Source organism: Labeo rohita, chromosome 6 (assembly GCF_022985175.1).
Source record: "Labeo rohita strain BAU-BD-2019 chromosome 6, IGBB_LRoh.1.0, whole genome shotgun sequence".
In the NCBI taxonomy this organism is placed as follows: domain Eukaryota; kingdom Metazoa; phylum Chordata; class Actinopteri; order Cypriniformes; family Cyprinidae; genus Labeo; species Labeo rohita.
Window position 1 is genome coordinate 23,302,573 of NC_066874.1, and position 24,957 is coordinate 23,327,529.

The 24,957-nt window shown below is 35.8% G+C and overlaps 1 protein-coding gene across 3 annotated transcripts in view; it reads left to right on the forward strand.

Moving 5' to 3' along the window:
• The window catches only part of negr1 (neuronal growth regulator 1), a 141,260-nt gene that overhangs the window by 99,920 nt on the left and 16,383 nt on the right, over positions 1–24,957 (forward strand). Inside the window, exon 8 of one of the 3 annotated variants that reach the window (XM_051111970.1) lies at positions 1,368–1,409. The exons of the other annotated variants lie outside the window; for them this stretch is intronic. Coding sequence (XP_050967927.1) covers positions 1,368–1,409 — 42 coding nt within the window. The remainder of the gene's footprint in view (positions 1–1,367; positions 1,410–24,957) is intronic. 3 annotated transcript variants of the gene reach the window in all.

Here is a 24,957-nt window from a genome sequence, read left to right on the forward strand (position 1 = left end):
AGATCAGATGAAAAAAAGTTTGTGAATTTGTGCATTTTAATGTGTTTGAAAGACAAAAGCCTTCCAAAGACATAGAAATAAATGGTTTAAATAACCTACGGAGTGATAAATCAAGTAAAAATCTATATTCATCAGTTCAACACACTTTGTAAATCAAATGCTGTGTCGCCACCTGACTAGTGACTGATCTTTGTGTGAATGTCTACAAAACTGGAAGACTTTCTCAGTGTATATATGGAGTAGGTTATTTTAAAAAGGGAAATTAGAGAATTAGAGAGAATCAACAAATTATGAATAATTTATTGCTGTTGTGTACATAATATGTAATCATGTAATCCATAAAAAAGTAACTGTAGTCTGATTACGAGTATTTTAAAGTGTATTTTAATCTAATTACAAGTACCTAATTTTTGGAATCTGATTACGCAATCCAGATTACATGTCATCATTTACTACCCAGCTCTGTAGTCAATTAAGTTAAATGGTACAGTATCATATATAACAGTCATTGGCCACCATGCTCTTTAAGATATTGCAGCAAAAAATCCATATCTGTCGACCACTAATCATAAGACTTGTGCGCTGTATTGCAAATCTTCTGAAACCTACAATAGCTCTGTGTGCGGAACAGTCAAAAAAAAGGGCTGAATTAAAAATATTTTTGTGTCCAGAATGACCAGTAGATTCTTCAAAAGCTCTCCTTTTGTGGACCACTATGATTGTGAATAAATGATAACAGAGTTTATATCTTTTGGTTGAACTATTCATTTAAAACATATCTTTTAAAAGCCAGTGTGAAAATGTAATCCCTCAAATGGGATACATTACTTCCCCTAATGCTTTCTCTTTAGCACCTAAACTCTGACATATACGACACAATGCACACGCTAACGATGTGTGTGTTATGTGTTGCATTGCATGACTGTTCTTAGCCACAATGAGTATCATTTAGCGTTACAGATCTTAATGCATTTTCATACTCCATTTTACGGATATGCCACTGTATTAGTAGGTATACCATTTGTGTGGAATGGATATAATTAGCCATGGGGTCCTCTCACTGCCAGAGTTTAGACCTTTGCTAGTGTGTAGCCCTTAACTTTCATTTGATGCAACGCTTGCAGAACAAATGACAATTTCATGGTCCACTGCAGTAGCGGCAGTATCAATCGCTGAGATAAACTGTCTCGACGTCCCACTGTTCTTGTTTTGTTCCAAGTTCCAAATTGTATTTCTAGTTAATTTTGTGCTGTCCTAGTTGAGCGACTTGGCCGAGAGAGGATAGTGTGAATTCCTCGCAACAGGTGCACTACTTATTTGACAAATGAATTAATAAATGCTAATTATCTTTTGACATCTCTTCACAGGAGGGTTGGATTATGTGTATTCAGAAAGAAGCAATACATACGGTATGCAAACGCAATGATGTATAGAAATGTATGTGAGCATGTATAAAGGGAGACCGGGGCTAGATGTCATTTGTAATTTTTTAATTACAATATTCATAGACCATTTTGTCTCTCATAATTGTTTTATTGATTGAATTTGCTTTAAAAACTGTTAGGCTTTATATTGGCAGGTTCTGTTGTGACAACTCATTGCCTCTGCATGTGGTCGCAGAAAAAAAGATCTTTTATCCTGGATGATAACGATGAAATTTTATTTATATTTAATAGCTTTTTTTGTAGCTAAATACAAAAATGGAGGTTGGAGGTTAGCCCCAGTCTCCCCTGTATATGAATACAATTAAAACATTGCACAATAGCTATTAAATCCAGTTTTTACTTTGTATGTGTGAGATATTTTGTATTTTCTAGAATGGAAACAGGAGGAGATGTTAGATCTTTACAGAACAGAAGCTTGTCGATACCTGCTCATAGTTCTTTTGCGTGATTTTGAACCATTTTGGCCTTTCTTTACACATTTACAACTGCGCTAAAAATGGCTATAATTGACTGTGAAAATCAATCCCTAGTTCACACGCAGTGTGCGCTTTTCTCCAAACACACTGCCAATACTTTTGTGTTTCTCTGCGTGTTGGCTGAAATAGCAGCTACATTCAGACATGCTTTTGATTCCACTGAAAACCAACCTGTCTTTTATCGGTAGTCCTTCTGACAAATAGTTTAGACAGCTTCCACACAAAGTGAGATTTATGAAGCATTTGTGCTATTGGGATTCATACAAGATTTATTCGCTGAAATAGTGTGTGTTTCATTTAAACAAAAAATAAATAAAAAAATATTGAGAGCACAGGCCACAATACTGAAGTTATGATTTATGTTTCCCTTGATGTTTTGTCACATGGATTGTACTTAAGTTGTCCTTTAGAGAAAGTGCAACTATAAATGATTGGATTTCTTGCTTCTGTACCCTATAGGTATATACTGCACATAGTGCTGAACAGGGGTGTGCGACATATATAATCTATGATTATATTGGAAATGTTGTTTAAACAATATGCGATTTGACATTATCAAACAAAAACACACCCAGAGAGTGCAGTATACACTATGAGATGTAGGTTATAAAACACAAAATACAATACTTTTAAAATACATTCAGAATTCCCCAAAAATCAAGATAAGAGGGCAAATATCCCCTCGTATGACTTTCTTGTCTTTTGTGTTTTTTGTGTTTTTTTCCAAATAGCAGTATGATTGCAAATGTCATACTGATTTTATAAAACAGTCCAGTAAGCAAGAATGTTCATTGACTTACATTATAAACACAAGTTCCTGTTTTGCTCTGTGGTAGACGAAAAAAGTTCGTCAACAGCAGAACTGTTTTGCATCTCTGAGCAACACACGACGGCGTTTCGTTACTGAATAAGTCAGACGTTTGAACGAATCGGTTGAATGAATGACTCACTCATGTAGTGATTTGCCGCCACCTGTTGGCGAATTTAGGTGTAGTATGTTTTCCCTTTTTTTTCCCAAAATTGTTTTACATATCACTATTGAACGTTTTGTTTTTAAAACATCAAAACATTATGCATTTTTATTTGTAACTGCAGGTTAACTGCTTTCATGTCTTACATTAAACAGTCTGTGTAAATGCAGAATGTATTGCAAAGACAAATTTAGTTTGATAACAGCCCTATAGTGTCTTACTATTTGAATTTATTTGAATAAATGTAATAATTTTATACAAAAGATGATGCATGCTTTTAAAATTTTCTTTAAAAAAGGTAAAAATGCCCATATAAGATAAAAATCAATGTACACTTTTTGGAAAATTTGTGTTTCTCCAGCAAACTAGTCACTGCACAGAATATGAATAATATCAAAAGCTTTGGGAGTCAACTTTCCACAGCAGTCCTAAATCTGTGAAAGCACCAGCTTAATAACATGCTCAGCAAAATGTCATGTAATTATAGTTATCGACAAAATTCCAGAAAATATTGTAGGTTACTTGAAAATTGTAGTCCATTTCTGATTATAAAATACATGAGAAAATTGTAGTTACTGTAGTAACGTAATCTAATAATTACTCATTTTAGGTAATTAATTAATTAGTTCTGAGTACTTTTTGATTACTTTTAAATTATTGTGTACCATATTGATATAAAAATAAAAAAAAAGACTAATGAAAGAAAATATATTCCATTCTTTATCAACAACATGAAATGCATTAAACATTACAGTACACCAGGGTTTCACAAAATGGGGTTAATGAAAGAACTGCAGGGGTTTTTTGAGTTGATGAAAAGCTATGATTAATGAAATCATAAAAATTTAAAATTAAAATGAATAAATTATTTGAAAATCAAAACAAAACAACTAAACACTAAAAAAAGAAATATCTGTGACTGTGAAAGTGATACTGTAAACGTGTTAAGTCATTGAAAAATTTACTATCTCTGGGGTCTTCAAGTAAATAATTTAGGTAAAAGGGTATTTGCTGACACAAAAAAAAATGTATCTCTGCATTTCACAAATAAACATGAAAACAGCAATGACATTACATGTTGAAGGTTTTCCAGGTTTGAAATATTTTTGTCCAGGCTTCTGTCCAAATCTGTAATTGGTGAAGGTTACTGGATATGAAGACATATTTAGTAACTTGAATAATTATTATTTGTCTCATACATGGTCCAATTGACTCAGAAATGCTTTTGTCAAATTTATTTACGTAATATTTACATGGCCATTCTATATTGTAAATATAGTCAGAGCTAAATGTTACGACACTCAGTAGGATTTTTTTAGAAAGAAAAATTCAAAAGAGAATATTAATCAACACATTATGAATAATTTACTGCTATTGTGTGAATAATATATAATCATGTAATCCATAATAAAGTTACTGTAATCTGATTAGGAGCACTTTAAAACATAATATAATTCAATTGCAAGTACTTTTTGTAATCTGATTACTTACATGTAATCATTTACTACCCAGCACTGATGGTATATAATCATAACCTTATTTCTGGTTGAGAGATTTAGTGCTTTTATGCTGTTGTGAATTTTGCAAAAGAGAAATTATTCAAAGAAAGTGGAATATTTAAAAAATGAATCTTTTTACAGGGAGGTTTTTGAGGATCTCAATTTGACACTTTGTCCACATTCAATTGTCTTCTTTTGATCCCATTCTTCATACCTCCAAATGAGCTTAGTTACAGGGCTTAATCATGTTTAAGAGCATAACTATAGCTCTGATATCCTGCCCAACTGTGTCTCATTCACCATATCAACAAACGAGGTTATTAGTTGGATGTCATTAGTTTGACATTGCGTTTTTTTCTTCCTCTGAGACTCACATCCCTAATTTTTGTGTCTACAAAACAAAGCAATTACCGCTGTCAGCAGATCAAAATCCTCGCCTTTTTTGTTCTTTCAGCATCACAAATGAAACTTTCACTTTTTATCTCCAGCATGAACTAATCTGGCAAACTTGATGGAATAGTGTTGTCAGTTTTTTTCTTGTGAACTGTTACAACGCTGCGCACCAAATCCTTGCAGTGGATTCCAAGCATATGGGAGAACATATGCCAAGCATGCATGGTGCATGAATACTGATTATTATTGCAAACACAGGGCCTTTTTGACCAAAATGAGCATCAGCGTGAGAGAGAGTTATTGCCCATGGACATGTGCTTGCTTAGAATGGAGATGTGGTTATAATTAGGTTGTTTACCTCGGATATGGTCTGCATTGAAATAGTGAGGAGATATTATTTTTGTGGTCCATACTTAGGTTTTATTTTTAGTTAACTTTAGTTGGCATAAATGCATTCTCTCATTTTAATTTTGGTTCATTTTTTGTATTATTTCATTGAAATGTGAACATTTCACCAGCTAATTATCCACTCAGTCAGTGAAGAATGTCTCAGCTATTTTATGACACACATATTGTCCTGTTTTTACAAAATATATAAATAAATATATATCAATACTTTAATATTTAAAATAAAAAAATCAATCAGTTAATTAATTAATTAAATAAAATTGAATAGCCGAAGGTTGAAAAGCAGTAAAGGATGTTATACACTACCATACAAAAGTTTGAGGTTGGTACATTTTAATTGTTTAATTTCAATGCTTTTACAGGAGTCTTTTATGTTCACCAAGGCTGCTTTCATTTTTTCAAGATACAGTAAAATATATATATATATATATATAGTCATGTGAAAAATTGAATTTGATGGTTTTCTGTATCAGGACATAATAAAAAATTATCTGGTCTTTGGCAGGTCTTAAAATTTGGAAAATAAATCCTCAGATAAACATCATCACATGACATATCTTAAGTGTCATTATATATTTAAGAAAAATACAGCCAAAAGGGAAAGGCTATGTGTGACAAAGTTATGACACCCTATGAGTCAGTTGCCTGTAGATCCACTTTTAGCAGCGATAACTTGAAGCATTCATTGTCTGTGTGACTTTATCAGTCTCTCACATCGTTCTGGAGGAATTTGGACCACTCTTCTTTTCAAAGTTGCTCCAGTTTATTGAGGTTTGTGGGCATTTGCTTATGCACAGCTCTCACCACAGCATTTGAGTCACAATGAGCTCTGGACTTGGACTGGGCTATTGCAACACCTTGATATTTTTCTTTTCAGCCATTCTATTGTAGATTTACTGGTGTGCTTGGGATCATTGTCCTGTTGCATGACCCAATTTTGCCCCATCTTTAGATGTCGGACAGATGCTCTCACATTTGACTCTAGAACACTTTGATATACAGAGGAGTTCATGGCCAGCTCAATGACTGTGAGGTGCCCAGGTCCCGTGGCTACAAAACAAGCCCAAAATTATCAGCCCTCCTCCAGCATGCTTGTCTTTTGGTATGAGGTGTTTGTGCTGATATGCTCTATAGGTTTTCACCAAACTTGGCACTGTGCATTATGGCCAGACATCTCCACTTCGGTCTTGTCTGTTCAAAGGACATTATTCTAGAACTTCTGTTTTGTTCAGATGCAAATTTGCAGAACTAAACGGTCCTGCAATGTTTTTTTTTTTTAGATAGAAGAGGCTTTCTTCTGCCAAGCCTTTCAAACATGCCATTTTTGTGCCATATTTTTCTAATGGTATTATCATGAACTTTATCATTTAACATGTTAACTGAGGCCTGTAGAGTCTGAGGTGTAGTTTTTGGGTTGTCTGCCATTTCTCTGTGCTTTACACGGTCTGATCTTGATTGATGGCAGCAACAATTGCTTCTCTACGATGATTGCTGATGTCTTACCTCCTTGGCATTGTGTTAACACACACCTGAAGTCTCCAGACCAGCAAACTGCCAAAGCTTATGCTTTTATAGAGGCGCTCAGACTTGCTAATGATCAGTTAATCAAAGGTATTTGATTGGCAGTGCTCGACTGTTATTTACCCTCTTAATTCGATTGTTAACAGTAAGGGTGTCCTAACTTTGTCACACATGGCTTTTCCATTTTGGCTTCAATTTTGTTCAGTAAATAATAACACGGTGCAATTTCTCATGTGTTGTTGTCCATCTGAAATTTTAAGACCAGCCAAGGACCAGTTTTTTTTAATTATGTCCTGATATGGAAAAACATGGAATTCAATAGGGTGTCCTAACTTTTTTTTTACTTTTTGCTTTTTGTTTTTTTCAGGAATTTTTGATGAATGGAATGTTCAAAAGCACAGCTTTTTATTAGAAATCTTTTCTTACATTTTAAATTTCTTTCCTGTCAATTTCACATGTCCTTGCTAAATAAAAGTATTAATTCCTTGAAAATAAATAAATAAATGAATAAGTATTACTCTCTTTTAAAAGGTAGTGTGTAATTTCATGCATCTAGGGCTCTTGAGCTCAGATTAATCTACTTTTTTTTTATTTATTTACTTTAATACTCTTAAACTTTCTAGCGTTTTTCTTAACTTAAAAAGTGCCTCTCAAGCACTAAAACCACTAAAGTCATTTATCCTGTCATTTTATCTCTGCCTTGCAGAAATGTGCTATTTTTGTGAAGAGGGCTCACACATGTGGAATCTCCTCTTGTAGTGTTTTATAGTGTGCCAGATTTGAATAGAACACTTTATATGAAACTTTTAATCACAGCGATTAAAACATTTTGTAATCACCTCATCTTTATGACGCATGTATGATGGAATACAAAAGCAGTTACTGAACCTTTTCCATATAAAAGTAAATGATGACCAGTGACTGTCAAGCTTCTAAAAGACAAAAATGACCATGTTTGTCACTGAATACCGTAACATTTTAATCTGTTCCTCACACAAAATGATCATATGGCTCATGCAGCACGGGAGTAACATAGTACTTATGGCTACGTTTTGGAGAGTGTGAGTAGATTATGACAATTTTCATTTTTTGATCTATCCCTATCCCTAGATCCCTAATCTATCCCTTTAGCATATTTTAATTAAATTGGTAAATATGGTTGCAAATGTAATGTGCTTATAAAAGACGGCATGCTGAGGCAACTCCTTCTTTCAAAACTAATTGTCCAGCATCACAATTTATTCCCATGTGTCAATTATTTTAGAATAAGTGAATCATTATCATTGTCACTCTGATAATCAATCTCAGTTAAATGAGAATCAAGTCCAGAATGTGTAATATTCATGTCAACTTAGGTTTGTCAAGATGGACAGTCATTTCAGTCTAGTAATGTTAGCATTTGGTAACTTCAATGCAGTGTTAGTTTTGACAGCAAATTGTGATTTAGTCTTAGACATAGTCTTTTGACTAAAATGCCATTTAGTCTGTCGTATTTTAGTCATATGAAAAGTTTTTAGTTTTAGTCTAGTTTTAGTCTACTAAATATCATAAGATTTAAGATTTTTAAGGTCAACTAAATCTGCAGAAGATTTAGGCCGGGCACACACTACAGGATTTTTAGCCCAATTTTGCCCAGATTTTCTGCTCCCCAGAATCGGAGCAAAAATCTTGCAGAGCACCTCAATCGGTCCCACAGATGCCACAGATGTCGCAAGTTTTGAGGAAGCGTGCAATTGGCATGCTGACTGCAGGAAAGTCCACCAGAGCTGTTGCCCGTGAATTGAATGTTCATGTCTCTACCATAAGCTGTCTCCAAAGGTGTTTCAGAGAATTTGGCAGTACATCCAACCGGCCTCACAACCGCAGACCACATGTAACCACACCAGCCCAAGACCTCCACATCCAGCACCTCCAAGAACGTCTGAGACCAGCCACCCGGACAGCTGTGTAACCGACTTGAGTGGGCAAATGCTCACATTCGATGGCGTCTGGCACTTTGGAGAGGTGTTCTCTTCACGGATGAATTCCGGGTTTCACTGTACAGGGCAGATGGCAGACATCGTGTATGGCGTTGTGTGGGTGAGCGGTTTGCTGATGTCAACGTTGTCGATCGAGTGGCCCACGGTGCCGGTGGGGTTATGGTATGGGCAACGAACACAGGTGCATTTTGTTGATGGCATTTTGAATGCACAGAGATACCCTGACAAGATCCTGAGGCCCATTGTTGTGCCATTTATCCACGACCATCACCTCATGTTTCAGCATGATAATGCACAGCCCCATGTTGCAAGGATCTTTACACAATTCCTGGAAGCTGAAAACATCCCAGTTCATGCATGGCCAGCATACTCACTGGACATGTCACCCATTGAGCATGTTTGGGATGTTCTGGATCAGCGTATACGACAGCGTGTTCCAGTTCCTGCCAATATCCAGCAACTTCGCACAGCCATTGAAGAGGAGTGGACCAACTCTTTGCAAAGGAGATGTGTTGCACTGCGTAAGGCAAACGGTGGTCACACCAGATACTGACTGGTTTTCGGACTCCCCCAATACAGTAAAACTGTACATTTTAGAGTAGCCTTTTATTGTGGCCAGCCTAAGGCACACCTGTACAATAATCATGCTGTCTAATCAGCATCTTGATATGCCACACCTGTGAGGTGGATGGATTATCTCGGCAAAGGAGATGTGCTCACTAACACAGATTTAGACAGATTTGTGAACAATATTTGAGAGAAATAGGCTTTTTGTGTACATAGAAAAAGTCTTAGATCTTTGAGTTCAGCTCACGAAAAATGGGGGCAAAAACTAAAGTGTTGCATTTGTAATTTTGGTCAGTATATGTAAACATTAGTTGCTGAAATGCCGATCTGTTGCGTAAGATCACATGAGGCGCTCCCTCCAGCATTAAAATCTTAATATCTTGTAGTGTGTGATGCGCCGCAATTTCTACATTTTTGTAGTGCGTGCATGTTTAGAATTTCAGGGAAGATAATCTGCAAAGATTCTCCTTATGTGTGCACTGCAACCAGATTTTATAATTGATTAGGATTTTAAAAATCCTGTAGTGTGAGCCCAGCTTTAGTCTGCTAAAATCCAATGGGTTTAGTTACAGGTAATGCATTTATTAAGCATTTCTCTAAAATTACCAAACTCACTGTATAGGTTTAATATTAAGGTTTTATTATGATAAACACCAATTTAACTGCGGTGACATGCAACATGCCTTTATATTAAAATTAAATAAAAACACTTCTCATAAAGAAACAAGAACATGGTTTTCTTTTCAATTAAATACCAATGATTATATAGGCTAATTATCCATTCTTTGTAACAACTTGTCAAGGCACTGCAAACTGTTGGTTTCTACTTTGATGTTTCTATTTTTAAAAATGTAAAAAATTATACATTTTTTAAACTTAGACCCATATATCAGTATGATATTATTATTTTATTTTACTCCAGTTCATTTTAAAATTAACACTTTCTTTCAGCAAGGACACATTAAATTGATTCAAATGAACAGACCTCTACATTGTTACAAAAATATTTGTATTCTTGTGGACAATATTTGACAAAGAATTCTAAAAAATGTATCACAGTTTCAAATGTTTTCAACATTGATAATAATAATAAGTTTTTTGCTATTTTTTTTTATTATTGCAGCCTTGGCGAGCATAAGAGTCTTTTCAAAAACTTTTAAAAAATCATACTGACCCCAAAATCTTGACAGTAATGTGTGTGTATGTGTGTATACATACATCCAAGTATTCTAGTTAAAAATCAAGTGAAATGTTGGACCTGATACATCCCACATGAAGGGCAAAGTATGCTTCAGGCTTGCTGTGAAATTTGGCATTATATTTGGTATTAAAATTCACTTTGACACTCCAAAGTTCAATATTAATGAGTTCAGAATTTTTAGCTTACCTGGCTGTCGTTCAGCCACTATCCACATATCAGTCTTTTTTTATTTGTTTAATCCTTCAGGCTCGTGGTCTCCCGGCACTCCGTGAACTCTCTCAGAATGGACCGCACGGGGCATAGTGGCCTATCGGGGAATAATCCTGTTTAGCGATTCTTTCAGGTGCGCTTATCAGATTTATGCTGCATCAGGAAGGGCGAGATCAACGGAGGGAGAGACCCCTTGTAAAGACTTGATGTGGTGCTACCTGACCTTCATTTTGCTTCGCGTTATAAAAAAAACGCCACCATTTCTGGTTGCGGATGATAAGCTCGTGGCATGTCATAAATCTTTCTTGACCTCTAGATTCTAAACAGGCATGGCTAGAGCAATAATGCTTGCATTCAATATGGTTCAACTGGAGTCTCATGTGTGCTTTTGTGGAAGACATCCCCAGTCTAAATGATCCTGTGTTTACATGAGCCCTCGGAATAGCTCAAAAATCAATACTGTGCCCTGTTCTGCATACTGATGCGCTTTGCTTTGATCTCGCATTCAGGGGCATACAGTGAATCGGTTTAATTGTACATCACAGAAAAGCTTTCTTCTGTGTTTCACTATGTTGCTTTTCTTTTAATGCTTATGCACCAATGGATGAACTCCCTGATCAAATTTTGTACCAGTAATACTCTGTGGAAGATTTCTTGTAAAATCGATGACTCTCAGCCTTAATTATTTTAGTTTCAATGTATCTATGTGTGTTTTAGAATCAGAATGAGTTTTGTTCGAGCTTCACCCACACAAGGAATTTGAATTGGGAACAAAGCTTGCGGTACAGAAATAAAACACCATGGATTATAGAAGAAAACTATATTTGCAGGGTAGTATGAACAAGATTATACGAATACAAGTGTACAAAGAGCGGCTATATATAGATATGTGAAGCAGAAAATGAATATGTGCAGGGCAGATGGATCTGTATAGCTAGTATGAATATGAAGAAATAGAAATGTCAAACAAAAGTTAAAAATGTTATGCATATCGCACAGTTGGGTTTGTGCAGGTATTATGTATAAATATGAATTTACATATTGCACATTAATTTTATCATTTACTAGAGATGTGCCCAAATTTTCAGTTTTGCACGGGTTTCCAAATTAACACTCAATGACCGCCAATTGCAAGTAAAAATTGGCTTCATGGAGAAAAGAAAACAAACTTGTACAGTGCGCCAGTTGGCCAGTGGCTTTCTTTTCTTCAGATCCCCATGTGGCAACACATATGTGAAATATACCTCATGTCACCAAAACAAAAATATGACAATGTATTAATATATTAACTAACATGAACAAACAATGAACAATACATATGTGATCCTTAACCACAAAACCTGTCTCAAGTGACGGGTATATTTGTAGCAATAGCCAAAAATGCATTGTATGGGTCAAAATGATCAATTTCTCTTTTATGCCAAAAATCATTAGGATATTAAGTAAAGATCATGTTCCATGAAGATATTTTGTAAGTTTCCTACCGTAAATATATCAAAACTTAATTTTTGATTAGTAATATGCTTTGCTATGAACTTCATTTGGACAAATTTAGAGAAATCATATACAGTATTACATAAATAATACCTGTTATACTTATGTCTTATGTCTTAAAATAATATTTGCAATTACCTGAGTCAGATATTGAATCTGAACAATTTGATTCAGTAAGGATCCATCAGACTGATCATTTTGAACTCCAAAGAACAGGCTCATAAGAGTCATTAGTTCAGAAAATTGGACTACATTGGTCAGACGCATTGTATGTTTATTTTTGTGTGCAGCCCACAAGGACAACTCAATACAAAGACGCTTTCTGTTACTATTTCACGGTACACAGATTTTATTGCATCACATTCAATACAGACACAACTCGGGTAAAATATGATTTCTTTTGCTGTGGCGCTGACGATTTAGTTCTCAAATATGCAAGGAAAATAAATGCTAAAAACTTTATCAAGAGCAAAAATAGGCCAGTATATTAATAAAACAATAATGCAAATTCCAGTTTCGTGACCAGTAAGCAATATTTATGAGCATAAATTATCTGTCGTTGCCAGGTGTGGCAAAAAAAAAGTATATTTTGGACCTTGGTTCTGCATATTTGTGTGTTGTTTTGCCACTAATGTTGCTTTCATCATTTTCCACATGCATAAATTAGCATCTAAGCACACTAAACACGCCGGAACTGTCCTCGCCAAAGTATTCCGAGTTCTGTGAGCCAGCGCTGTGTCTCTTTTTTTCTACCTACACTAAACACAAACGAAAACATGCATTTTTCATGCGCTAAAATCTCCTACCAGGGGCAAAAATGCACTCTTCCTCTTGTGAAGATTAATCTTTAGCCTTGAGCTCTGTACCCTCTCTGAGATGTCATGTTCCGCCACAAATGGGCAATAGCAAAGGATCACTCGCATCCAGTCCATTCTGCTATACTGAATCACCCCCACCTTTCCTTCCCATCTCTCTCTCTCTCCCTCTCCTACGCTCAATTATCTGTGCTTCTCCTACATGCACTCTCGGCCTGATTATCTCACCCACTCTGGGGCTCCTTCACTGGGCTGTCCATTAAATGGTATCCGTAGCTTCTCTCTCCCTTCCCCCCACACACAACCAGCACCAGCTCTGCACAAAAGCATCACGGCACAAACAAGTGCCTGGGTGCAAAGGATGAGCAGGTTAATGTTGAGGTAAATGCAAAAGCTTTGAAAAAAAAATCAGCGGAGAGGAAATTTTTCAGTGAAATCTCACATGCATTTAGTTTGTAATACCTAGACAACATATGCCAGCAGAGCTGAAAACATTGCTTTTTCGGGGGCTTCGGGGGAAATGTATATGCGAGCACCTGCTCAGGATTGACGAGATGTTACATGGAACTTCCTTTGTTTTGACAGGGTCCCATCTCCTCTCTGTCTTATCGCTTAATTCTCCTTCCTTCTCTCCCTTCTGCTCTTGATCTCAAAGAAAAGCTTTTATCTTGTCAGTCCCATTTTAGTCCCATCTTGAATATTACCTTTCGTCCTTTCTGTCTGTCTAAATACATAATACATATGCACATACACAGACTGACATGGATTTGACATGTATTGCTTTGTTTACATTTTTATTTCGTTTTTTCCTACAGGCACTTGTAGTCCAATTTTTTTTTTTTTATTGATTAATTTATTGAATAAAATGTCAATATCCTTTGTCTTGATGATGCTAATTATATACTGTTTTATCCTAAATAAATGTAAATAATATGTTCATACATTTTACATAATTGTACAAAATTGCTTGATTGGAAATGCAGTAAATCTCATACACATAAAACAATAAAATATATTTAGTGAGTGTATGTGTTATTCAAAATATAATATGTGACCCTGGACCACAAAACCAGTCATTAGGGTCATTTTTTTTTTAATTGAGATTTATACGTCATCTTAAAAAAAGAGGAAAATATAAGCTTTCCATTGATCTATTTGTTATGATTTGTATTTTTTATGATAGGGCAATATTTGCCCGAGATACAACAATTTGAAAATTTGGAATCTGAGGGTGCAAAAAAAATCAAAATATTGGCATAAAATGAAAATTAATAATTTTAACCCATACAATGTTATTGTTGGCTATTGCTACAAATATATCCATCTGACTTATGACAATTTAACACATCCTTGCTGAATAAAATTTCTTTAAAAAAAAGAAAGAATAAATATTTCCTGACTCCAAACTTTTGAACAATTTTGTACATTTAAAAAAAAATTATATTTTAAATAAAAGCTATTCTTTTTCGAAGAATCCTGAAAAAATTGTCACAGGTTCCAAAATATATATATATACAGCACTACTGTTTCTAGCACTGATAATAAATCAGCATATTAGAATGATTTCTGAAAGATCATGTGACACTGAATACTGAAGTAATGACTCAGATTTGATCACAGGAATAAATTCAAATTTAATGTATATTAAAATAGAAAAAAAATATTTTAGATTGTAATAATATTTCAAAATATTACATTTTTTAATCAAATAAATGCAGCCTTGATTAGCATAAACATTAATTCATTCATTTAAATTAAAAACATTCAAAATCTTACTGATCCCAAACTTTTGAACAGCAGTGTCGATAGATGGAGATAAAGATGAATGAAGAAACTTTATTAGATACAGATGATTCCACATCTGAATCTTAATTTGTGAAAAAAATGTACTGTATATAAATTGTTTTTTATGATGGATTTTCATATTTTAACACTGAAAGAGATAAGTAATGGATGAGAAGATTTGTTTTTGCCCAAATTTTAATGTAATCTTCAGAACAAAACTGAAATCTGTTTGTTTTACCAAAAAAAAAGAAACTCTTGCACATAAATGTGTCAGAAGTTGAAGAAACACTCATTATTATACTACATGCCTACAGCAAAAGGCCATGGTCTGTGTTTCTTCCTTTTCGACATTTGAACGTTATTCAAATTTATACTAACGATGGCCTACTAATTTAAGATGCGCATGGTATTGTCTTTAAATGATAATGTCATAGGGAGTGTCATTAGGAAGTTGGTTTTCAGTGCTCTTTCATGTAGCTAAGCTGAAGGGGGAAATAATGTTCTTTCAGCGTGATTTCAAGCCGCAAACTAATGGATCTCACTTGGAGAATGTTTTACATTTTTCTTTTTCTTTTTTTCCCAGAGTGCAAAAACCCCTGATGAGTCAATAACTCTCAATCTGTTTCTCACTGACGCCGTTTACAATATGTGTGGAATGGTTTTTATGACATGAGAATGATAGTGTCAGTGGATAGCTCTTTGTTGATGATACAGTAGTTACACTGTGAAGATGCATAATCGCTCCTGTCATTCTTGCCAGAAAGCATTTTTTGTTCAGCCATCTAAACGCGGCCCAGATTTACTGGGCTTTAGCTGAGAACAAACTTTGTTTTTATGCAAAAAAATTATTCCATAGCCACTAATGGTGATGGCGTTCTCAGAGAACAAACGCTCTAGGCTATTTTAAGGTTTTGTGGATGAACGATTCGCAGTTCTCACGTTGGTGAGGTTAGCGGAGACAACTTGTAGCCGAGAGATTAATTCAGACTTTCAAGTTGTCACGCCAACAGTGCTCTTGTTATCTTGCTGTGTCTAAAATGGCCTCTGAACCTCAGGGCTTGTATTTATAAGAATATATTTCCTACCTTATTTACATGTTTGAGGGATTGAAATTCTTTGCCTCAGAATGATGAAATGGGAAAGTTGCATCATAAAGCTATTGTCCTCCTTACTACAATCACAGCTGCGCCACACAGGGCCTCATTAAATGACCGTTTCACTGCATGGAAAATGGCAGTAAAAGCGCTGAAGAGCATTTGATTGAAAGGAAATTCTAAACTGACCTCGGTGAAATGGCATGAATAAGTCGCTTCGTTTAAGGAAATACACAGTCGTCTGCCAGCAGCCTGTGGAAAAAAAGCTGTTTTAGATGCAGTAACAAAACAAAAATCTACAATAGTTCACAAGCCAACCTATGAAAGTTAGGAGGAACTGATGTAAAGGTAAAATGCAGGATTATTGAAAATAAGCTGCTGTTCAGCCACACTGACATTTGTTTGTTTCTTACATGAGTTATTTTGGTAAAACGAAAATAATTCATCACAGAGAAGGGATATATGTAATATGCTAGCTAGATCTAGATCATTCTTCACTGACGTGACTTGCATTAAAATGGTGTATACTTTCATTACGCAGACTTTTACAGTCTTATTAAAGTCAGGATTCTTTCCAGTCATTATAGCCTGAGAATCTCACTCTCCTCTAGAATAATCTCTGGCTAGATTTTTTTTCTTATTCTGCTGTCCAATTATCTCTGAAGCCCAGTGAGGCAGGTTGTGCTCTCTCGTGAACGTGGCAAAACCTCCGTCACTCTTCACCTTTTCCCCGTCTCTCTCTCTGTCTTTCATTTCGTCTCTCTACCAGCTGCTCCACCCATCCCCAGACTTCCCTGCTCACTCACCATTGCAGAACTGAAATCCTGCTCACTTTACCTGAACCATAAACAAGCCTTATTAAGACACGCTTTACAGCCATGTTGTGGCAAGGATAGATTTAGTTATTGCGATAGTTCATCCATAAATGAAAATTCAGTCATTATTTACTCACCCTCGTGTTGTTCCGAACTCGTATGACTTTCTTTCTTTGGACCCCTTTGGCTTTCCATACAGTGGAACTCAGTGGGTTTCATTCAACACTGGACTTCACTGACTTTCTATCACAGACAGACATTCTGTCAGAAAAAAAGGGTATATTTTAATTTTTGCTGTAGATGTTCCTTGAAATTTTAATCTGTTCCTCATATAACCCATCGGAGGACAGAAAGTAATTTCATTTTTGGTCGGTCATTATTTACTCACCCTTGTGTTGTTCCAAACCTGTATGACTTTCTGTTTTTGGACCCCATTGGGTTTCCATGCGGTGGAAGTCAGTTGGGTCCGAACAACACTGGACTCCACTAACTTTCTATCACAGAAAGACATTTTGTCAGAAAAAAAGACTAAATTAACATTTTTGCTATAGCATACGAGTTCCTCTTGTAACCCATCAGAGGACAGAAAGTCTCTTCATTTTTGGTTGGTCATTTTTTACTCACCCTCGTGTTCTTCTAAACCTGTATGACTTTCTGTTTTTGGACCCCATTGGGTTTCCATGCGGTGGAAGTCAGTTGGGTCCGAACAACACTGGACTCCACTAACTTTCTATCACAGACAGACATTTTGTCAGAAAAAAAGACTAAATTAACATTTTTGCTACCTGTTCTCCATGTAACCCGTCAGAGGACAGAATGTAATTTCGTTTTTGGTCGGTCATTATTTACTCACCCTCATGTTGCTCCAAATCTGTATGACTTTCTTTCTTTGGACCCCGTTGTCTTTCCATACAGTGAAAGTCAATGGGGTCCAAAGAACAATGGATTCCACAGACTTTCTATCACAGACAGACATCTTATCAGAAAAAAAATAATAATAATAATTTTAATTTTTACAACATTATTTACTCACCCTTATGTTGTTCCAAACCTGTATGACTTTTAAAAAGATACATTTTAATTTTTGCTATAGTTGTTCCCTGAAATTTCAGTCTGTTCTTCATATAGCCCATCAGAGGACAGAAAGTCACAGACTTGTGTTGAACAACACCCTTGTGTTGTTCCAAACCAGTATGTTTTTTCTTTTTTAGACCATTAGCTTTCTATACAATGAAAGTCAATGGGGTCCAAACAACACTGGACTCCACTGACTTTCTATCACAGACAGACATTTTATCACAAAAAGGACTAAATTTAAATTCTTGCTATAGCTATTCCTTGAAATTTCAATCTGTTTTTCATATAACCCATCAGCGGACAGAAAGTCATTTCATTTTTGGTCGGTCATTATTTACTCACCATCGTGTTGTTCCAAACCTGTATGACTTTCTTTCTTTGGACCCCATTGGCTTTCTATACAGTGGAAGTCAATTGGGTCCAAACAACACTGGACTCCACTAACTTTCTATCACAGAAAGACATTCAGTCAGAAAAAAAAGACTAAATTAAAATTGTTGCTATTTGTTCTCCATGTAACCCATCAGCGGACAGAAAGTCATTTCGTTTTTGGTCGCTCATTATTTACTCACCCTCGTGTTGTTCCAAACCTGTATGACTTTCTTACTTTGGACCCCGTTGGCTTTCTATACAGTGAAAGTCAATGGGGTCCAAACAACACTGGATTCCACAGACTTTCTATCACAGATATTTATTCAAAAAAAAAAAAAAAAAAGTTTTCATTTTTGCTATAGCTATTCCTTGAAATTTTAATCTGTTCCTCATATAACCCATCAAAAGACAGAAAGTCATTTCATTTTTGGTTGGTCATTATTTACTCACCCTTGTGTTGTTCCAAGGCTGTATGACTTCCTTTCTTTGGACAGCATTGGCTTTCCATACAGTAGAAGTCAATGGGGTCCAAACAACACTAAACTCCACAAAAAAGACTTTGCTATTGAAACTCTTTGAAATTTCAATACTGTCTGCATATCAGATGATAGAAAGTCATTTTGTTTTTTATTTAACTGTTTTTAAACCCAAACTATATATTAATGCATATGCAAGGGTATATGTTTTTTTTTGTTGTTTGTTTTTTATTTTGCAATAATCAGTTGGTTTACAAGGTGACAACACTGTGCCAACCCACTGTTTCATAGTTGAAAAAGTAATAAAGGAGACAGAACAACAAAAATCTACTGGAGACGCAACAATACCAGACACTTGCATTGAAAAGCGTTTGTGTGCGGGGTTAAAAGTTAGACAAAGACATTTTTATCAGAAATAACTTCTGGAGAGAAGTTGCAGACAGTACAAGGATGAAACTTTATTGTGCATATGCATCGAGTGCCTGTGTTTGAAAGGTTATGCGTTTGGCTGTACACATACAAGCGTTTGTGTTAACATTGCGGTAAACTTTGGGCTTAAGATTGTGTCGTGGTGATGACAAATGCAGTATTACTCATTTCAGATATATGTATTTGTTCAAAAAAGTCAAGACATTTACGTACACCCTTTATTTTTATTCCTTTCTTTGCCTTTTAACATGGAGAACTACAGAAAAATGGATAGAGAGCGCTGGAATGACATTTGTACATATTGCAGACCAGATTCGAACCTGCGTTTCTGTGAACGCGACTGTTTTTAAATGTCATGAGCACAGCCAGGCAAAAATGCTTTTTTTCTCCACATGATTGTGAAAGTTAATGTAATTTTACAGACAGCTGTTCCAGTTTAAAATGTGATGTGTGTAATTGTTTTGATGTTAAAATACTTTCTCCTATCACAGCTTAATATGCAAAGACAACTATAAGTAAGCCATTTATCGGTTGATTTCCTTGAAAAGTGTAAACACTTTGGCATTATCAAAACATTGCTCTGCTTGTTTGAGCAGCCCGACAACAGCAACACTGGCTGAACCAATGACGTGAGTTTGAGGCGTGGCTACCTGTTTGACTGACCAATGACATACAAGGGGTTTGTTTGGGTAGCCAGTGAGGTTTTTTCCAACTCTGCGAATCAGGATCTTCAAAATGCAGATGATATTTCCACTATAGTAACACGCACTGAAAGATGTTTTTTTTGTTTTTGTTTTTTTTGTAAGCTTTATTGCTGTAGTTACTGATCTAATTCCTTCATCAAGCCAATCACCTCTCGCTCTTTCTCTCTCGCTTTCCCTCGGCTGGAATGGGTGCTTCTTTAATCAGATCTCTTTAATCACAGATATCGTGCACTTCATCATCATAAGCTCTAAACATATTTTTTTAACTTCAAATTAAAAAATATGCCTTGAGGCCTCGGCTCTCCCAAGGGCTCAACATTTTCATTTTCTAAACACCTCAGATAACATCAAGACTACACACAGGCATGCAAAACTCTACTTGGGATGTGTCATTTTCTCTTTCTGCGCTGTGTGAAAGATTAAGGTCAGTAAGCAGTGTGATCTCTTTGACAAGAGATCTTAAGGTGCGATTCCCAAGACTTTGTTGCCGCCAAAGTTCCAAACGCCGTTTTGAGGATCCCGCCAGAATGAGACTAGTCAAACAGTCGACATTAATAAGTCCCGTCTTACATCCTGTCCACACTGACAACGCTAATTTGTATGCGAAGGATTGGCAGACACTTTTGTCTGAGCTGCTTTGAGAAAAGAGGATTAGCGAGTTTGCTTTGCTTTCGTTTTTATAGTGTTTTACTGTCACAGAGGCTCTTGAGCGTTACAGCGTTACCCCGGTGGTTCTCTCTCATGCGCCGTCGTCAAAGTGAAACGGAGGAGTATTAAAACCTTGACTTCCCTCACCCGAGTGTTTTGCGGTTCTTGGGGGGGGGCTTTTTTATTATTATTCCCAGAGATATGTTTGCTACCTTGGGTTGTTTATTTCTAACGGCTGTACATGTTTTCCATGAGATTAGTTTTTGATAGTGTGTCCTTTCTTTTCTTTGTTGACATTTGGATGATTGAAGTGGGTTTATTCTTTAGATGAATAGCAGGTCTTTTTGGAGCGCTGAGACGGAGGTGTCGCTCACTGTCTGGGGAGAGAAGAGGGAAAACAGTTTCACTTAAAGAGACTTTATTTTACAAGCAGATGTCAGATATTGTTTGGTGCTAGTATAAACTCACAATCTATTGATACACAGAGTGTGGCATTTCAACCGCGTTAGCATTTGGTTCCTTTTGGGTTTGCCTCCTCCAAGGGTTAATCTCAATCACAGTTATTCAAATAACTATAATTGGATTTTTCGATCATCCTGAGAGAAGAGCATAATTTGTTTTTGTCTTGTATTGGTTTCTTTCGATGTCTTTAATGAAGGACCCTGTGGGTGGTGCGTTTGTTTGGATGCCACATTCATGCACTCCGTCTCTCAGCGGCAAGATATGAAACTATTATCTGAGTTTTGCTTCACGGTCATGCCACAAATAAGACCAAGGAGCAGCCTAATTGTCGTAAAATTAGCTACATTTCTCTTGACTAAGAAAAAAAAACATTAATTAATTAAAAATACTGATGTCATGAAGACAGATACTCAAAGTGCTTGCGATGGTAAAAGTATACTTATTTATTTTTCAAATCCTTATATTTATGGTTTAGTTTGGAAGAAGGGTCATATTAAAGGGATCGTTCACCCAGTAATGAAAACTGTCATTAGTTACTTACCTTTATGTTGGTCCGTAAGACCTTTGTTCATCTACGAATTTAGATATTTTTTAAAAAATCCGACAGCTTTATGATCCTCTGTAGACAGAACAGGTCCTACCACATTCAAGGCACAGAAAATATCTTAAAGGGATCTTTTTATGCTTTTTTACAACTTGATTTTATTTTGGGGTGTACTAGAACATGCTCTCATGCTGGGTGGTTCGAAAAACACATTATTTTTCACATAATTTACATTATTACTATACCTTTCTCCCCAGCCTGGCACAAATGGCTCGATTAGTTCTGGGTTTGATGAATGCCCGCCTTCCGAAAAACAAAACGTGTTGTGATTGGTTAGTTGTCCCAGTGCGTTGTGATTGGCGAACAGATTAGACTGTGTTTGCCAAAGCAGGAAGTTCCATCTGCTGCGTTATAGTTAAGGATATATTAAGTTGATGCTACAGTAGTGTTGATTCCTACTATACAGTATCGTCAGCCTGTGAGATCGCCAACACACGATATTATCTTGCTAATTTATTTAATTATTTACATACTTAGTTCCATCACTCAAAACTAGCTCCAGCATAAGGCTAAAACCCAACCATTCAAATTTCCATAGGTGGGATTTATTTTAATGATATTCTAATGAGCTTTGTGACATCACAACACCCGGAAAACAACGCTGTAGTTCAAACAAGCCGTTCGTTGTAGTTCTTGAAAAGGGATTTTTAAAAAAATGAAATATCTCCCTTTAAAGTGGACTTTGAGAATTGTGTGGACTTTGAGAATTGAAACCTAGCCAGAATTGTAGATTTTTTTATGCCCAAACATACACACCACACACCGACTAAAATTCAAAAAGTGAAAAAGCATAATAGGACCCCTTTAATTGGTGTTCCGAAGATGAGTGAAGGTGTTACGGGTTTAGAACGACATGAGAGTGAGTAATTAATGACAGAATTTTCATTTTTGAGTAAACTAACCCTTTAAATCCTATCTATAGAGAAATGTGTGATTTAAAGTTTTATTCTGCAGGACAAACAATTTAATATGTAGTCAACACTATTTTACAGCTCAAGAAAAGGTTTTAATCTCGAGGTAAGATACCTCACTTTTTTATTCAGATTTTTTTTTTGTAATGTATTTTATTACTTTGTTTACATTGAAAAAATCAACAATCTTTGTTAAAGAAATATGTGGCGTGTTAGTATTTTTAATGCTTTGTATATGTATACATACATTCATACAGCACCTAACGCGTTGCCCTCATATGATTTCTATGTCAAGAAAGCAATTTTCAAGCCCAAGTCTTTGAAGTTGTCACAAAGAAAAGAGAAAAAACATCTATACTATATAATTTTTGAAATTATAATGAGGAAAATTCTGTCAGTATAAATGAATACTTTTGTGCACAGGTTTTAAACTCTTTTTAAATCAAGATTACTTCTTGATTTTGGTTTATTTGTATGTTTAATTATTCTTAAATATAATTCAAACCACTTAGTGGTTTGACTCATATTGTTCACTATTCTAATCATTTATGCTGTTACCACCAACAATGTCAAATTTAAAAAAAAAAAAAACTTTGGGAAAGTCAATTTTGAAGTAGCTGTATGAATAATTACTGAAATTAAAACAAACCAAAATCTTTTTTTCTTTTTTCTTCCTCTTAAGAGCAGCAAGGATGTTTTGTTTTTTTTTTTGGTAATTTTGCACAATAGTCCGAGGTACTGAAGCTACTGTAGAATACCTGAAAGGTTTACCGCTCTCTGTTTTGAAAGAGCATATTAATTGACAGTGAACCACCACAAAATTGGATTTTCATTATGATGGGAAAACTGACACTTTCAAAAATGCTTGTGAACATTTTATCATTAGCTTCCTGGCAGAAGGCAATTTGGCTGCTACCTGGAGATTAACAATACCTCAAACACCACAAATCTTATTCATGAACATAACTTATTCGAAGGGCTTTGTCAGTTCTATAATGTAGAAATAGGACTCTGTGCAGAGAGGAGTGGAACAAGCAGATGAATACTGGAAAACACTGAATTTGACTTTACTCAGAAGAGAATCTGTTGTCTTGCACAAGAAGAGCCCTAAAGGTACTTGTCGCTGTGATCAAGGGGTCAGGGTTTGTCTGGTCTGCATGGCCCTCGTAGCCCCTGCTGGTGATGCCATAACTGTCTGGCAGTGAAAAGCATCCCAATATAGCTGTGTATTCAAACTGAATAAAACAGATAGTGTATGTTGTGTATTGTTGTTGTGTTATGTTTTATGCTATGTAGGATCAGAAATTAGCTGAGTAACTGATTTCCTAGGGTATTTTTTACCTGTTTATTTTTTTATAATTATATAATGTACCTCTCTTGTTTTTATGTCAGATATTTACATGTAATTAATTCATTAAATAAATTAGAATACTGTAGTCCTGTTTTAAATATTTTATGTTGGGGGAATCTTTGTTAATTTTGGTGGCATTTTCTCACCTTTCTGTTATGTATTCTCAACACACGTTTGAGTTCTTTTTAAGTGTTCATGCAATGTTTATGTACAGCTTGTGAGCTTAAATGTTACTTTCACCTACAGAATACCTAGAGTATAGAGTCTCTGTGTTGTTTCTCCAGCTCTAGTCTTGATTTTTCCCAGCGGTGGATGTATTTCTGACAGGGCTGCAATGTAATTTGCACCACGGTTGCCAGAGGGGGTCGTAGAAAGGGTCAATATCCCAGCCTAATTTGTCAGGAATCATCAAGTAAGGCTGATCAATAATTTTTGACCCCTTCCAGAAAGGCTCAAACACAAAGGTATAAAGCACTTCCTGGCCTGAAGCGATGGGAGTTTGACAGCATCCATATCAAGCTAAAGTGCATGTGTCACTGTGGGGAGTTTGGTATTTATGCAGTGCTGTAAGTCCCACAGATAGTGTCAGAGTGCCTGAAAGGATAGAGCAACGGAAGAAAGGATAGACTGGATTTGATGGTGATAACATTTGAAGGTTTGTGTGCACGGAAGTGCTTGTTTGTGAGAGTCATTGTAGCTGTTGTAGAGACTTTCTGGTGCTAGCAGTCCTGTCAATCAATATGGCCTACAGGCCCGGCTACATGAATTTTAAATTAAAACAAACAGCAACAGAAATAGATAACTCTTGAGGTCCCACGTTTCATCTTTCATGAGATACGGCGTCTGACCCAAAAGCTTCCAGAGTCCAACACTCTAATGGTCCGATATCAGATAAAACATGAGAAAACCACTAGGCAAATGTTCAGCAAATAATGTAACTTCTAGCTTATCTTGAGAATACAGTTTGTTTGCCTGTGGTAATGGTTTGTTGCATTACGTGGCTAAAAGCACCATTTCCCGCATCCGTACAGCGGTGAGAATTGTTTGCGAAAAACCATCCTGAACCGAGAAGAAGAATAGAAAGGAATAATACATATATTAAATTGATTTTTAGTATTCAGCAGGTGATCTTTGCGCTCTCAGAAGTGCATAACACAAATGAATACGACTCACTTGAGGACACTACGGCTTTCATCCGTGTTTTCCCAGGGCTGTGCACAATAGGGTCCCGAGTTTCATCCTCATGTAAT